General features: G+C 36.5%; 1 protein-coding gene and 1 pseudogene across 4 annotated transcripts in view; one reads left to right on the forward strand and one right to left on the reverse strand.

Moving 5' to 3' along the window:
- The window catches only part of NAALAD2 (N-acetylated alpha-linked acidic dipeptidase 2), a 50,945-nt gene that overhangs the window by 17,781 nt on the left and 15,824 nt on the right, over positions 1-17,340 (reverse strand). For all 4 annotated transcript variants that reach the window (XM_059067819.2, XM_067038295.1, XM_067038297.1 and 1 more), the window contains exons 6-13: positions 16,125-16,311; positions 12,001-12,094; positions 10,756-10,854; positions 5,322-5,407; positions 4,927-5,046; positions 4,740-4,822; positions 1,933-1,996; positions 900-967 (exon numbers count right to left, since the gene is read on the reverse strand). In XM_059067819.2, coding sequence (XP_058923802.1) covers positions 900-967; positions 1,933-1,996; positions 4,740-4,822; positions 4,927-5,046; positions 5,322-5,407; positions 10,756-10,854; positions 12,001-12,094; positions 16,125-16,311 — 801 coding nt within the window. The remainder of the gene's footprint in view (positions 1-899; positions 968-1,932; positions 1,997-4,739; positions 4,823-4,926; positions 5,047-5,321; positions 5,408-10,755; positions 10,855-12,000; positions 12,095-16,124; positions 16,312-17,340) is intronic.
- On the forward strand, positions 6,981-7,408 carry LOC131759148 (mitochondrial import receptor subunit TOM6 homolog; annotated as a pseudogene).

The raw sequence follows: 17,340 nt of genomic DNA on the forward strand, positions 1-17,340 counted from the left end.
CAGGATTTTAGCTTCTCTGTTGCACAATTGTTCTCCATTGTATATAGTATCCAATATTCAAGTGAAATATATATAGTTCCTCATTTATAGGTCTGTATCCTCTCTAGATTACAAAGTATTTGGATTCAGTAATCTTGTCCTTTTATCATTGCTGCTGCTAGAATTCATTTTATAGGGCCTGATACATAGTAACCACGTAATAAACACTTGTTGAATGAATGAACGAATGAGTAGCCAAAGCAATCTTTGAAACCAAGGCTTTTCCATTCCAGCTCAGCGTTCTTTCTGTTATATAAAAATGCCTATGCCAGATGAAATGACAGACCCCATACTTTATAACAAATGTATACAATTATTAAGAACTATTATTAGGACAGAAACTAGCGCTACTATTTTCATAGTTATGTCACATAAGTAAATATTATATTAAAAATTTTGTTCTGCTTAGTTATTATAGCAATACAAATCAGCTATGTGTCACCAGTTTAAAAATAAGTATCAGGGGCTTCCCTGGTGGCGCAGTGGTTAAGAATCTGCCTGCCAATGCAGGGGACACAGGTTCGAGCTCTGGTCTGGGAAGATCCCACGTTGCCGCGGAGCAACTAAGCCCGTGAGCCACAACTACTGAGCCTGCACGTCTGGAGCTTGTGCTCTGCAACGGTAGAGGCCGTGACAGTGAGAGGCCCGCGCACCGCAATGAAGAATGGCCCCCGCTCTCCGCAACTGGAGAAAGCCCTCGCACAGAAACAAAGACCCAACACAGCCATAAATAAATTAATTAATTAATTTAAAAAAATAATAATAATTTTTAAAAAATAAAAATAAGTATCACTAATTTAGAAAACAAGTTATTCACTTACTATTCATCAGAAAACATTAAGACAGAACTACTTATATACCTCTTTTGTCAGTTTATACACCAATTGGTAAAGAAGGGGTGTACAGTCAACTCTGAGAGTATAATTGCCTGAAAAATAAATAAGACACACAGAGTATTTTAATACTTCCAAATGAAACTCCAATCTATTTAATTCTATCTTTACTTTCTAATTATAAACAAGATATAACAAACTTCAAATTGAAGGCATCATTCCCAGAGAATTAAAAATAGGGTGGAAATAATTCTTCAGGGGTGAGAGAGGCTGTGGTAAACACTTAGGACATTGGAGGTCATAGGTGGACTTTTGCTGCTAAGGCAGCAGCTGTCATCCTTCAGTAAGGCAGTATCACTTAGGGATACTTTAGCAAAGGAAGTGATAAGGCCATAATATTCTTTCTTCATTCATTCAATTCAGCCTTTTTTTCTTTTTTCCCTGGCTGCACCGCTCGACTTGCAGAATCCTAGTTCCCCGATCAGGGATACAACCCCGGGCCCACGTCAGTGAAAGCACTGAGTCCTAACCACTGGACTGCCAGGGAATTCCTTCATTCATTCAATTCAATAGTATATATCAAGACATTAGACTACAGCATGTCAATAGCTAGTAAGTGTGCTTTGACATTTATCTAGAAATAATAATACAGTGAAAGCCTATAGATATAAATGTCACATGTCAGGGTCAAAAGGAAGTCTGTAGTTTGTACTCACTTCAAATTTGCTCCAGTACATACAGGAAGTATTTCTGTATGAAATATTCTGTAGACCAATCCTTTTACTATCTCCACATGAAGAATGTAATTAAGTACTAGAGTTTTAACTAGTAATCCAAGATAGGCAAATGGTAAATATACTAAAGAAATTAGGATCAATAGTTTAGTTATGAATCATATTGATTCATTTGAATCATAATGATTTTCTCTCTGGTAAAAATGGAAAATGGAGGTATTATCGAGGTGTCTCATAGGAGAGGATAATCTTAGAAAGTTTACAAGCTGAATTTACAGACTTAAATTATGATATACTATTTAATAACAACCCCAAATAAAATTTACCTTCTATAGATGAATCTGAGTTGATATAAGCAACGCTTCTCTCCTGAAGTGATTTTACATTCTCCTATAGTTGAAGCAAAAGTTGTTACTTAACTCACAGCATTTACAATTGTGAGAATGTTAAAAAAAATAATTTAGTATAAGAGTGGTCTGCAAATACCTTTATAAATCAAATACCTATGCCTTTGACAATAATTTCTGAGAAACTATCTGATTGGTTGACAATATTAATTCAGTTAAAACAAGTAAGAAAAATATTACGATGCTGTAGCTACTGTTTATAGCAATAGCAGTGAGCCCTGAGGCAACAGCATTTTGAAAATGTGGTTCCTTGATCACCTGCAGCAGAATATGAAGGGTAAACCTCACAGAATCTCAGCCCCACCCCAGATCTACTGAATAAAAATTGCTCACAGTAAGGCCTGGAAATCTATAATTTTTAAAAAGTATCCCTGGGAATCCTTACATACATTAAAGTGTGAGATCCACTGAAATTGGACACCCATGTAAATTTATCATTTTAAAAGTGAGTAGTTGGAAATTTCTATTTATCTAAATATATTTTTTAAAAAGATATGATGAAGAAAAAGAACAAAAAAGCAGGAGAATAGAGAAAAAATCAAGAGGGAAAGAAGGATGGACAATAAAAAAGATGTTCTCTCTCTCTCTTTCTCTGATTCACACACACACACACACACACACACACACACACACACACATCCAAGAAAAATAAAGCAGAGAAAAACTAATGTCATCACACTCAGATGAGAATATGCTGAGAGACCACTGTACTTCTCTCTCTAGCTTTGTACCTTATAAGAACATGTTACAATAAAATCATTTAAAGCTGTGAGTGGTTATCACACAAATGAGGATTCTTGCCTCTACAGTTGCTGACACAGGCCAGATCACAGCTGACTCTGCTGTAGATAGAGTCAGAGTTCCCATTATAACAGACTTACAGTAGAAATAAAGAAGGTTCCTTAACTATACTTAAGGAAGGAGGGACTTCCCTGGTGGCTCAGTAGTTAAGAATCTGCCTGCCAACACAGGGGACCTGGGTTCGAGCCCTGGTCCAGGAAGATCCCATAAGCCCGTGCATCACAACTACTGAGCCCACATGCCACAACTACTGAAGCCCATGCGCTTAGAACCCATGCTCTGCAACAAGAGAAGCCACCGCAATAAGAAGCCCACACACCGCAACAAACAGTAGCCCCTGCTCACCGCAACTAGAGAAAGCCTATACACAGCAACGAAGACTCAGGGCAGCCAAAAATAAATAAATAAATTTATTTATTTATTTATTTTTTTTGCGGTATGCGGGCCTCTTACTGTTGTGGCCTCTCCCGTTGCGGAGCACAGGCTCCGGACGCGCAGGCCTAGCGGCCATGGCTCACGGGCTTAGTTGCTCCGCGGCATGTGGGATCTTCCCGGACCAGTGTACGAACCCGTGTCTCCTGCATCGGCAGGCGGATTCTCAACCACTGCGCCACCAGGGAAGCCCAATAAATTTATTTTTTAAAAAAATAAAGAAGGTAACTATGCTGCTGAATGTGATCAAGAATCTGGTAGAAAACTGGAAACAGTATTGAAACTGTCTTTTAACCCACATGTATTTCAATTAATGCAAGGCATATTATATCTTGGATTTATTTTATCTTTATTTTAAGCTGCTGAAATTATAGGAACAGAGATATGTATTTATATATACATGTATTCATAAGGAATTACATATTTCTAAAAGTAAATGACCTTAATGAAATTTGATTCATCTAAATTAAGTCTATTCCAAAATACATATTCATAATACCAACATAATAATAAAACCTCACAATATAAATGGAATAAAGCATAAGTGATACAAGTGACTGTATGTGTGTGATTTTACTCCCATATTTATTTATTTCATATTATTATTTTAAAGTAAAGTAAGAGGAAAGGAGTCAGAAGGAAAGCATTTAAAAACTAAACACAATGGCAGGAATTATAAGACATACTTTAAAACAATTTTATAAAATCTGGACTTATAAAAGATAAACAGAGGATGGTGGAGGGAAAGTGCTTTATGGTGTACTTGCCTTTATAAAAATGCACAAGCTTACCTTGCACATTTAAGAACTTAGAGATGCTCAACAGAGAGGCTAAGGGAAGAAGATAAAAGAATGGGCCTAGGAGAGACACTTAAAGACTAAGCATTAAGACCCAGTGACAAATAAAAATTAATCATAACTGAAGGAAAAATAAACCCCTTGAAGTTGTAACTCAATTTACAAAATTATCATATTATACTCAACAATCAGGAACTCTTGTGAATGGTAAAATATACCTGTGGTTACAGTTATACATGGAATCTGTAAATGTGAAATTACAATCAAAGTATAGTCACCTTAACAGAACATCTTATGTTCTCTTAGATGGAAGAACTCCAAGGAAAGTTCAGAAGCTTGAAAATTAACTCCAAGTATCTGTATCAGTTTTTACATAAGTTAATTCATTTGTCAGAAACAGCCTGCTAGTTTTAACTACTTTTGGAACTTAACAGATTTTTTACAAAACAAATACAAATAGAAACTAAAATATTTTGACAATAATAAATAAATTTGTTTGTAGCACAATAATTAGGAGGATATTCTGTTTTGCCAATCTGATATGATAGTAAAAGCAAACTCTAATTCCTAAATTCTCTTGGGTATTTATCCACATTAAAACCATATTAGGTAATGGAACCTATCTGCAATTATCCAGAGATACATATATTTGTTCCCTGTTGACCAAGAAAATAAGAACTTCTCTGTCTTATTTACCTCAGCCCATTCTGTGGAACCCAGAAGTCCAAATTCTTCTGCGTCCCAGCTGGCAAAAATGATAGTTCTTCTTGGTCTCCAGCCTGTAATCATTGTTAACATACACAGTTAGGTACACCTGCCTAAAAATAAAGGAAAATTCAGCGAGTCACTTTTTGTCATCACCTACCAAAGAAACATTACTTACCTCTACTCATCAGTTTGCCAAAACTCTGAACAACTTCTTGCAAAACAGAAGCCCCACTGGTTGGGTCAATACCTCCAAATACCCAGGAGTCCCGATGACCTCCCAGAATAACATACCTGTCTGGGAAAAAATGTGTTCAAAAGAACTACAGCTTTGAATACATAATAAAGAGTAGTAATTTATGTTTTTAAATTAAGCTTCCTCTCTCTTGAGTTTCCCCATAGAAAATAATCAACACCATAAGGTAGAGTCTTCTTTTAGAATTATACTTTTTTATTCCAAATTTAGTTGTTTCACATAAGCCAGAAAAATATCAATTGTTGACTAAAATTTATCTTCTCCTACTCCTGTAATCTTTGTAAAAACAAAATGTCTAAAATAATCCACCGACTCACCAGGTTCCACAGATCCTCTGATAGTTCCGATTACATTGTAAATCCTTGTGATTTTATTGATGTTATGAATACGCATTCTAACCTTCCTAGAATTTCAAAGGGAACAAATTACTTCACATAGAACATTATGTCTAACAGCTTTCTTCCAATGTTTTATTATGAGGAATCTCAAAAGTACAGAAAACTGTATAATAGGACATAAATTCAATAATTGTAATATTGTTGAATCACTTGCAAGTTGCAGACATCATGACAGGTTACTCCTGTGTACTTAAGCATGCTCCTTAAAGCCAAATTTTAAAAACCAAATATCAATATTTTATATTTTTCCTCCCTCATAGCTCTACTGTGGATATTTAAAGTTTAAAATATTCTATTATTAAACATGTCTTGGGTATTCATACTAAAATTTTTAAATACACCCTATACAATTACAAAAATAAGGGAGACAGCCCATTATCTATTAAAGGTCAAAGAAGCTTATTTTTAATGTGTTTTATATTTATATTAATTCCTGCTATTTGGTAAAATTTCCCAAGATTATTGAAATAGTCTATCAGTACATTGTTGAAGGGCTGACTGAATGCTGCCTATAAGAAACATGATACATTATATTGTTAAATGCCAATTTGAGAAGCACCTGCTAAAATGTACAAGACAACTATATGATGAAACTTTTCCAGGTCATCATTGTTGATTCTGATTTGGGCCTGCATTTTAAATATTCATTCATCAATTATAATTAACCAAATTAGAATTCACGGGAAAGTACAATCAAGCTCAGAAAGTCAGAAAAAAATGCCATTTACATTTTTTAAATCCAAAATGACATGGGAAAATGTTGAGCCTCTTTTTCACAAAGGAACAAAAGTTTTTAATCTATGGTGGGCTTACAGGAGGTGGGCAGGGAACCTACTTATTACTTCATTTTTTTTTTTTTTTTTCTGCAGTATGCAGGCCTCTCACTGTTGTGGCCTCTCCCGTTGCGGAGCACAGGCTCCGAGCGCACAGGCTCAGCGGCCATGGCTCACGGGCCCAGCCACTCCGCAGCATGTGGGACCTTCCCAGACAGGGGCACGAACCAGCGTCTCCTGCATCAGCAGGCGGACTCTCAACCACTGCGCCACCAGGGAAGCCCAGTACTTCATTTTTGAATGGAAGAACAAACAAGTCAAATCCTGTAGATTGTTAAGTGCAAATTCTGGTTTTTCTCCCCCTAAAAGTACACTGTGCTTCTGAATGCATATGTAATTCATGTGCAGTATTCAACTAAAAGTGCCTTTGGGAGAAAACTAATCAATGGGTGTTGTCTTGCATTTTAAGACATTAAGTAAAAGATTTATTTTTACTACTGAATGATAAAAATTAATAGCAAAAATACTCTCTAGCATGTGTTTCTAAGTATATGAGCCTAAGATCTATTAGTAAGAAAGCCAGCTTCATTGATGTATGTCATTAAATGAAGAAGATTAAGTAAAGAACACTGTAACAATGAGGAATGAAGAAAAAAATCTATTTTAATCTAAACATGAAAATAAACTGGCTATCTGCTCAGATTCTCAAAGAAGTTCATCTAAATCTTTAATCCTTATATCTTCCTGGTTTTTAGTATCATTGACTCCAGAAGTACCTAAAAGAATGTTCTAGAGAGGTGCTGCTATGGCTTCCAGTGGGGTCGGTGTGAAAGATGTGGGCCAAGCAAATAAAGTTCCCGAAATTCTGAAATTCCGGACAACTTGGGAGATTGGCTTTGGGGTGTCTACTGCTTCACCACCAATAGGAATGACTTCCAGAGGAATCTGACCCTCAGTTTGGGACTCTTTTTTTTTTTTTGGTACGCGGGCCTCTCACTGTTGTGGCCTCTCCCGTTGCAGAGCACAGGCTCCGGACGCGCAGGCTCAACGGCCCAGCCGCTCCGCGGCACGTGGGATCTTCCCGGACCGGGGCACGAACCCGTGTCCCCTGCATCGGCGGGCGGACTCTCAACCACTGCGCCACCAGGGAAGCCCTGGGACTCTGCTGTGGGAGTTTGGCTGGCCAGGAATTTGAGAGCCAATGACCTAAAGACACCTCAGCCAGGGGTGTAGCCATAAAAACACATAGAACCCCTGTGCTGTATCTGAACCTTCCAAACACAGTGCCTCCCATCTGTGACCATTACACGACTTGCCCTGATGGCAACTGCAGTTTGATTCAGATGGGCACCTTTCCTTCCCTGCCTTGTAATAGAGAAGAACTTCTCGTACTCAATTACAAGTTATTCATTAAGGGATGTTGCCTATAAGCTTAAATTATACATAATGGCTCATCTCTGGGAACCCTGCTTCCCAGGTAATGAACATTAAGCTAAAATACATTTATTTAAACTCACAGGAAACAACCTGACCAGGACCACCAGTGAATGACTGCAGGGAGGAAGAAATTAACACATCCCCTCTGCAGGCTGACAGGAACCAGGAAATGTTTGACTTTAATCCCTCCCCTTTCAGTATGAAAGGAGCCTGAATTCTAACTCAGGCAAGATGGTTCTTTGGGGCACGCCATCTTCTCGGTCTGCTGGTTTTCCGAATAAAGTAGTTATTCCTTGCCCCAGCAACTCATCTCTCGATTATTGGCTGGTCGTACAGCAAGCAGTAGAGCTTAGACTCCGTAACAGCCTGATTTCCTTTTCTTTGCTGAGTCCATTCAGAACACCCTTCTGTGGTCAGCAGGCAGGTTTCAGCTAAAGTGTTGTCCTCCGTTCCTTAAAGTTCTGTACATAGTTCCTAAGTTTCTGCAAGGGATGGTCTTTGCTCTTGTCTTTGTTCTTGATCTAATCTAATGGTATTTTAACAAATATTTGAAATAGAGATTATGCACAAAGAAAAAAAAAAGAATGATCTACAGTTGACCCTTGAACAGCATGGGTTTGAACCGCCTAAGTGCCCTTACACGTGGATTTTTTTCACTAAATATTCACTACAATACTACATGATCTGCAGCTGTTTGAATACACAGATGTGAAACCTCAGATATGAAGAGCTAACTGTAAAGTAATACACAGATTTTTGACAGGCGGGGGGCTGGTGCCCCTAACCCCTGTGTTGTTTGAGGGTCAACTGTATTTGTTTGTCCTGTTATCACCTCAAACTCATCATGTTCCAAATAAACTAAACTTCAGAATGTAGGCTCCACAGGGCAGGGATTTTTGCCTGTTTTGTACACTGCTGAATCCCCAGTACTCAGAATGGTACCGGGGTATAGTAACTGCTCAGTAAATAATTGTGAATTGAATGAATATACTCCTGGATGGAAAAACTGAGAACAACCTTAGCTCAACCATCAGAGTTACCTCTGTCTATCATTATCTTTGACTAGACTATTTTACAACTCTGCAGTGACAGAACTTAACTTGTAGTAATGTAGTAATACAAATAATTCATGCCCACTGAAATGCACAATTTCTCTAGTGAACGTTCAATTGACTTCCCTCCCCCAATGTGGAAGAAATCAGTTTTTCAGCTATTAAGCACACTCATTTCAGCATTCCTAAGGAGCTCATTTTTTGTATCATCTTTGAATTCTCCTTCGAACAAGTTTTAACTCCTTTCTGGTCCCCTTATTAATCAATGCATTAAATAAAATTTTTACACATGTTCAGTTTATATTTGTATGAGAATTATGGGTTTACTTAAAAAAAATCCTTTATCATTTTTGGAAGCCCCACTGAGATGTCCATGGACTCTGCTTGAAGAACCAAGAATGGGCAGCTTAAAACCAGACATGTCTTCTTTTGCCTCTCAGAGGTAAATCCCAAGCAGCAATAGAATTTTAACTTTGCTGAATCTCTGTTATCTCTAACTTAATTTTTTTCTACTGATTCTGTGTTTTGTTTATGTTTCTAGTTTGTTTACAGTAGGTAAGTTATTCCCTATTTGTGGTAGCAATGTTTAAGAATTTAAGGTTTCATGTCTTGTCATTTGGTAATCTCTGTAAATGGATCCATAGATTATCAAGATCTCTTTTGGGTGAGAAATGACATACATAGTCTTATTTTTAGCAATTAAAAAAAAAATTGTGTATCTGCCCATTTTGAGTTAAAATCAAATAAGATTTTGTGCCCATGGTGAAGGTGAACAGCTTTTTGATATCTTGACCAAGTAAATGTTCTGTTTCTGAGTTTACTCTTGAACTGTGACTGAAGATATATGTTTATTGCTTTCTCTGTTTGTATGTTTCTGTTTATAAATCAGAAAGGCCTATATCTTTAATTGTGTGTCTCTAGAGAGTATTAATAATTAGACAGTAAAGTCTCTTATATTAAAAGAACTCCATTCTAATTGAGAGATAGAGATAAATAAGCACTTATATAAAAATATTTCTAAAATCCCCAGTTCAGAAATTTAAAAAAAAACTCTTACAGAAATTTAAAAACATTCTAAGAATACAATTTCACGTTGTTAAAGTAAATTGTTAGCAAACAAGACTGATTTAATCATTTTAGCTTAATAAAAACAGCTATATTTTCTCTGATTTATCAGTAATTAAGTTTCCCTTCCTCTCTACATTTCAAGCAAATCAAAGTACATAAAGTTCTGATCATGTCATGATGTTCTGCAACTCTGTATAAGCTGTTCTCTGCCGCTGGCATTTCCTGCCTATCTTGATACAGTGGAAAACTTCTTTTTTCTGTAGAATTAAGCTCAATGAACACATATTCTGTGATCACTCCTCAAAGTGCTCTCGTGGGTTAATAACAATAATACGCAAAATGCTAAGTGTTTTGAGCCTTAAAGTAGTTACTTGCTTCCCCATTTTAACTCATCTAACCCACCCACACAGGAAGTGATCAACAAAGGTTGGCTCCTTTCTCTCTTCTCTTTTACTCCTTCCCTCAAGTTAACCTAGTGCTTCACATGCATAGCATTTTTTTTTTTTTTTTTTTTTTTTTTGTGTGTGTGGTATGCGGGCCTCACTGTTGTGGCCTCTCCCGTTGCGGAGCACAGGCTCCGGACGCTCAGGCTCAGCGGCCACGGCTCACGGGCCCAGCCGCTCCGCGGCATGTGGGATCTTCCCGGACCGGGGCACGAACCCGTGTCCCCTGCATCGGCAGGCGGATTCTCAACCACTGCGCCACCAGGGAAGCCCCACATGCATAGCATTTTGACGGTTATCTGAAAAACTTAAAAATGTTAGGTGAAGAGGGAAGTTAAAATGTTAAACCTATAACTCAAATGTAATTTTTGAGATTTACAAAACAAATGTGATATCACTGTTGGAAGAAGAATTTAATACATCATTCCATAAGTAACTCTTAAGCAATATAAAATAATTATTCATTATGAAAAATGAGAAAAAGAAGATAAGCAAAATATATCTGGCAGAATATTTATCTTGACATTTTTCCATTGAACATGTAAACCTTTTCTAGGATACTAAAGTAACATAAAATTACCTGAAAGAATCATGCCCTATGAAGCCAGGCCCAATATTATAATTCACCTTAAGACTTCCCTTCCAGCTCTCATCTGGTGGAGCAGTTCCTCCCAAATAGCTGTCAAGAGAACACAAAAATGACAGGAAAATGTTGAGCATCACAATTTCTTAGAAGAAATCATAAAGTGTGATGATGAGATATTTCACTCATTCATTTAACAAGTATATATTGAGGATTTACTAAGTGCCAGGTACTGTAAAATTTCCTTGCCTTGTGGAGCTTACATTCTAGTGAGAGAGCCATAACTGAGATAAATAAGGAAAATGTTTAATATATTACTGATAAGAGCCAAGGAGAGGAATTCCCTGGCAGTCCAGTGGTTAGAACTCGGCACTTTTACTGCCTGGGCCTGGGTTCAGTACCAGGTTGGGGAACTAAGATCCCACAAGCCCCACAGCATGGGCAAGAAAACAAAAAGAGCTAAGGAGAATAAAACCAACCAAGATAGTGAGGGGAAATGGGAAGCATCAGCCTTTCTACTTTTGACTTTAATTATTTACATAGGGAAGCATTAGGTCTAAGAAATCCTGAACATGTGAAATTCATGACTGTGTTAAAGAGAAGAAATTTCTGGAAAAGCTGCTGAATACATAGTAGCCACTTACAAAGCAAGTATCAAATTGTATTGGTACATACATTAAACAAAAATAGAAGTTAGGTGATTTGAAAAGCAACAACACAGTTATACAATACAATAATAACAAACATTAATTGAATATCATATTATAGATACTCTATATACATGATCTCATCTACTTCTCATAATAACTCTGTCAGGGAGAAACTATTTCTGTCTTCATTTTACAGAGAAGGAAACTGAGTCAGAGAAAGATTGAGTAACTGGTATAAGTTCACACATCTGCTAGTTGGTGGACATTACCATATTTTAAAAATTCAGGTCAAATACAAATATCAAATGAAGATCTAAGAAAATCTAATTACTTGAAAAATCTCAAATCAGTACTTTTATCTTTGGACATAGTTTTGCTTCTGAGACTTTCACTTGTAGCAAACAAAGTAATGTTTTCTTATTATTTCTTAGTCATTAAACTGACTGCTCTTCTCTTGTGGAAAAAAAGGAAGATGTGGTCTGTTTTTCCTATTTCAGGAGTCATTCTGATACAAAACTTATTCATTTTAGAAGAGAAAATGGACATACTAGTGTAAAATATCTTATTCTCAAATCCAACTAGAAAACTATACCGTAATAATATTTCTGCATCATTATATCCAATGGGATGTACAGGGATTTGAGGGATTCCCACTCCTTCTTCAACATCAAGTCTGAAGGTGTACTCTGCAAAAATCAATTGCATATGAGGAAAACGATTGAAGAATCTGAGCAAGGGGTACAAAGGAATTTCTTTTATTACTATTGCAGATTAGCTATATGTTTGAAATTATATTCAAAATTTAAAGTTCCCCCAAAGTCAATTATTGTTTTATCTAATATGGTCTATTTAATTTGACAGTAAGAAATTAAATCATTTACACTTTAATCTAAAATCATTTATAGGGATTACAGACTCCCCAACTGACATTTCATGTAATTCTCTTAAATTTTACAAGAATATTTTATTTCCTCAAGGATATCTCAAATCCTTCTTAAAGAAGCTTCAGTTAACCAGATACCTAGAAAATGCATCCCAGATTCTGAAACTAGAAAGAATTGTAAAAAAAAAAATTAAGGGGAATTTATGAGATATCATGAATAAATGATAAGGTTCTTACTCAAACCATAACAATATTCTCCTTAAAGGAAGATCAAAAGTATTGTTAGGCTTAAAACCTAACTGGGACTTCGGCTTTCAGCCAAAATAGAGTTCTCTAGAGCATTATTACCACTATCTTAGAAAAAAGGGAGGTTTCAGGACTTCCCTGGTAGTCCAGTAGTTAAGACTCCAAGCTCCCAATGCAGTGGGCCCAGGTTCGATCCCTGTCAGGGAACTAGATCCCATATGCCACAACGAAGATCCTGCATGCCACAACTATGACCCAGAGCAGCTAAATAAATAAATATTTTTTAAAAAGAAGAAGAAAAAAGGGAGGTTTCAAACAAGTGACATCAGATTCCACTTAAGAAGTAAAAAAAGATGAATAAATAAAGCAAAAATAAGCAGGAGAAAGGATATACTAAACATCAGAGCAGAAATCTAAGAAATAGGAAACAGAAAAATGATGGAGATTATCAATGAAATCCAAAGCTGGTTCTCTTAGAGGATTAATAAAATTGATAAATCTCTAGCAAGACAAATCAGGAAAAGAAGAAAAAAGATATAAATTGCTAATATCAGGAATAAAGATAAGAATAGCACTCCAGTACCTGCAGAAAAAGAGAGAAAGAGAAAGAGAGAGAATGTATTATGAAAAACTCTAAATCCATAAATTTGACAACTTAGATGAAATGGACAAAATTCTTAAATAACACAAACTACCAGATCTCACTCAAGAATAAATAGATAACCTAAACAGCCAGATATCTATTAAAGAAATTGAATTTGTAGTTAAAAACATTCCTATGAAAAAAACACCAGGCCCATATGGATTCACTGAAGGATTCTACGAACATTCACAGACAAAAATCAAATGCATTCTATATAAACGCTTGCAGAAAAATGAAGATGAAATAGTTCTTAACTCATTCCATGAAGCCAACGTTACTGTTACCAAAATGAGACAGAGATATTACAAGAAAATAAATTGATAGCAATAAGGGATAAACAATATCCCTTATAACTAAAGACAGATTCTTAATAAAATTCTTTTTTAAATCCAATAATATACCAACATTATGAAAAGAATAATACATTGTGACCAAGTAGAGTCTGTCCCAGGATATTTTGTTTTAACATTCAAAAATCAATCTGGGGAGTCCCCTGGTAGCTTAGTAGTTAGGATTCTGGGCTTTCACTGCCATGGCCAAGGTTCAATACCTGGTCACGGAACATCCTGCAAGCTGTGCAGCATGGCCAAAAAAAAAAAAAAAAAAAAGAAAAAGAAAAAAAAATCAATCTGTATAATTGAAAAAACATAAGAACAACTTAAGATCATTTCAATAGATTCAGTAAAAGCATTTGACAAGGGGCTTCCCTGGTGGCACAGTAGTTAAGAACCCACCTGCCAATGCAGGGGACGTGGGTTCAAGCTCTGGCCCGGGAAGATCCCACATGCTGTGGAGCAAGTAAGCCCGTGCGCCACAACTACTGAGCTTGCACTCTAGAGCCCGCGAGCCACAACTACTGAAGCCTGCGTGCCTACAGCCCATGCTCCGCAACAAGAGAAGCCACTGCAATGAGAAGCCCGCACACCACAAGGAAGAGTAGCCCCAGCTCGCCACAACTAGAGAAAGCCCATGCATAGCAACGAAGATCCAACACAGGCAAAAATTTTAAAAAAATTTAAAAAGCATTTGACAAAATCCATTACATATTGCTAGTGGAATGAGATAAATGTGCTAAGATAAAAACTCGTAGCACTTTTTATGCGCAGGCTCAGCAACCATGGCTCATGGGGCCCAGCCACTCCGCGGCATGTGGGATCTTCCTGGACCAGGGCATGAACCCATGTCCCCTGCATCGGCAGGTGGACTCGCAATCACTGCACCACCAGGGAAGCCCAAAACTCTTAGCACTTTAGAAGTGAACTTCCTCAATCTGATAAAAAGAATCTATAAAAAATATACAGCTACTATCATACTTAACAGAGAAAGACTAGGATAGTCTTTGGGGCAGGAACATGGCAAGGATATCTGCTCTAACAAGTTTTTTCAGCAATGTTCTAGAGGTACCAGACACTACAATAAGAAAAGAAAATAAAAGGCACCCAGATTAGAAACAAAGAAATAAAACTGTCTTTATTTGCTGATGACATAATCATCTATGCAAAAACTCTGATAGAATCCAAATCCACAAAAACCTAGTAGAACGAATTAGTTTAACAAGTTTTCATAATACAAGATCAATATATTTCTTTTAAAAGTAAAATAACATTTCTTTTTACTAGCAATGACCAACTGGAAATTGACATTTAAAATGTAATTTAAAACAGCATAAAACTTTGAAATTATTATGGATAAATGTGAAAATAGACATGCATGGTCTGTATAGTAAAACTACAAACATGCTGAGAGAAAGTAAAGAATACCTAAGTAAATGGAGAGTTGTGCCATATTCATGGATCAGAAGATTCAATATTTTAAAAATGTCAATTCTGCTCAAACTGATCTATAGTTTTAATTCAATCTCAAATCAACCTCCCAGGAGACTTTTTGGTAGAAATTGATAAGTTGGTTCTAAAATTCACATGGGAAGGACCTAGAATAGCTACCAAAACTTTGAAAAAGAATTGTAACTTGGAGGATGTACATATCTATTAGAATGTAAAGTTAACAATATTGACCATACTAAATGTTGACAACAGTGTAGCAGCTGTAACACTCATACACTGATGCTGCAATATAAAATGGTACAACGAATTTGGAAAACAATTTGAAAATCATCTATCATATTATCCAGCCATGCCATTTCTATGTATTTACTCAAGAGAAATAAAAACATATGTACATATAAAGACTTGCATACAACTGTTCATAGCAGCTTTATGTGTAATATCTCCAAAACTTAAAGCAATCCAAATTTCCAACAAAAAGTAAATGAATAAATGAATAAACAAACTGTAGAGTATCCATTCAATGGAATACCATTCAGAAAAAAAATAGAAATGAAATACTGACACAGACATCAACATAAATGAATCTCAAAATAACTATACTGACATAAAGCAAATCAATGATTTCCTAGGGATTGGCAGGGAGGGGGTAGGGTTGAGAGGAAGGCTTTACAAAAAGATGAGAGGAAACTTTTTTGGGTAATGGATATATTCATTATCTTGATTGTGGATATGGTTATGCAGATGTCAAAACTTTTCATATTTCACATATTAAATAACACAAAAAACCCATTAGTATTTTAAAAAATAGAAATACGGGATCTACAGAAGAAGAAAATCATTAGACAATTCAGAAACCCTAAGTTCTGGTTTAGTAAGAGTAATATTACTTTGGACATGAGAATCTGTGTTTCTGAACCTCTACTAAAGGTAGAGAGAGAATTGAACTGACCCCTTCCCTTCTCCATGCCCACACTTCATGAAAATTTAAAACTGAAATAAAAGGGAAATGCTTTTGAATTCCTAGCAATAGCAATCCAAAATATAATTGCACACAGTTTTAATGTTATTCTATAGATGCTTGCTTGCTTTTATGCCTTCTATAAGGGCAAGTAATATTTTTGCAAAAATGAGTGGACCATAACAGGCTTATCTATTACCTTTAGCTGGATAGCCTGGAGTGAGCGGGTCACCGGCACCATTCAAGTTTAACACATTCCCTCTCTGGGCTGCAGTTCCAGGAAGGTTCCATCCTTTTGGGTATGGCTGTACCCCAGGGGCAGAGTAGTCAGCTGGATCTGAGTACAGTATGATTCCTTTGGCTCTTGCTAACATGGCATTTTTAACCTACAGGGGCAATGTGCAATCCATAATGTAGAAATAGAAAATGACTGATTTACCAATCTAAGATAAAATCAATTTAATGACATAAGGAAATTTACACACTGTTTTATCATCACACTGTTGCACATTCAGTTCTCTTTACCTTGAATACAATTTCTGTCTTGGTAGACTTAACAAGTCTCATTATTCTTTTTTTTTTTTTTTTTTTTTTTTTTTTGCGGTACGCGGGCCTCTCACTGTTGTGGCCTCTCCCGTTGTGGAGCACAGGCTCCGGACGTGCAGGCCCAGCGGCCATGGCTCTCGGGCTTAGTTGCTCCGTGGCATGTGGGATCCTCCCAGACCAGGGCACAAACCCGTGTCTCCTGCATCGGCAGGCGGATTCTCAACCACTGCACCACCAGGGAAGCCCACAACTCTCATTATTCAACATAACTCCAAACAAGTTATTGCCTTTTCTGTGAAGCATTCCTATTATCCCTAAAACTGCAAAATTAATGTCTCCCTTCTTGGTATGTCTTCTATATTTTGTATATAATTATATTACAAGATGGATTAAAGCATTATAAAATACATTTTAAACATCTTTCTCCCTTACTACATTGAGGCTGTTTTTGAGAACGGGACCCTGTCTTACTCACTTTTAACTATCTACCCTCCAACATTTAGTACATCATACAGTAAGCATGATGTAAATATCTGTGGAACTAAACTAATTTAAAATTCTACACAGGTGAAGTCCGTGGTGGTCCACTGTTAACACTCTGCAGTCTCACTGAAGAGGGCCTGGGTTCAATCCCTGGTTGGGATTGAACCACAATCCACACCGGGTGGTCAAAAAATAAATAACATAACATAATATAACATAAAACATAAAATTCTACACAGAACAGTCACAGTGTGTGAAACATTGCCCATAGTGTTTTGTAAACATTTTTCTAACAATTCAAACTGACCACAAATAGGAAAATCTATCCTGTAAGATACTGAATTCTTTATTACCAGACATATTATAGAGAAAGATAACTATCAGTC

The sequence above is a fragment of the Kogia breviceps genome, chromosome 7, assembly GCF_026419965.1.
Source record: "Kogia breviceps isolate mKogBre1 chromosome 7, mKogBre1 haplotype 1, whole genome shotgun sequence".
Taxonomy (NCBI): Eukaryota; Metazoa; Chordata; class Mammalia; order Artiodactyla; family Physeteridae; genus Kogia; species Kogia breviceps.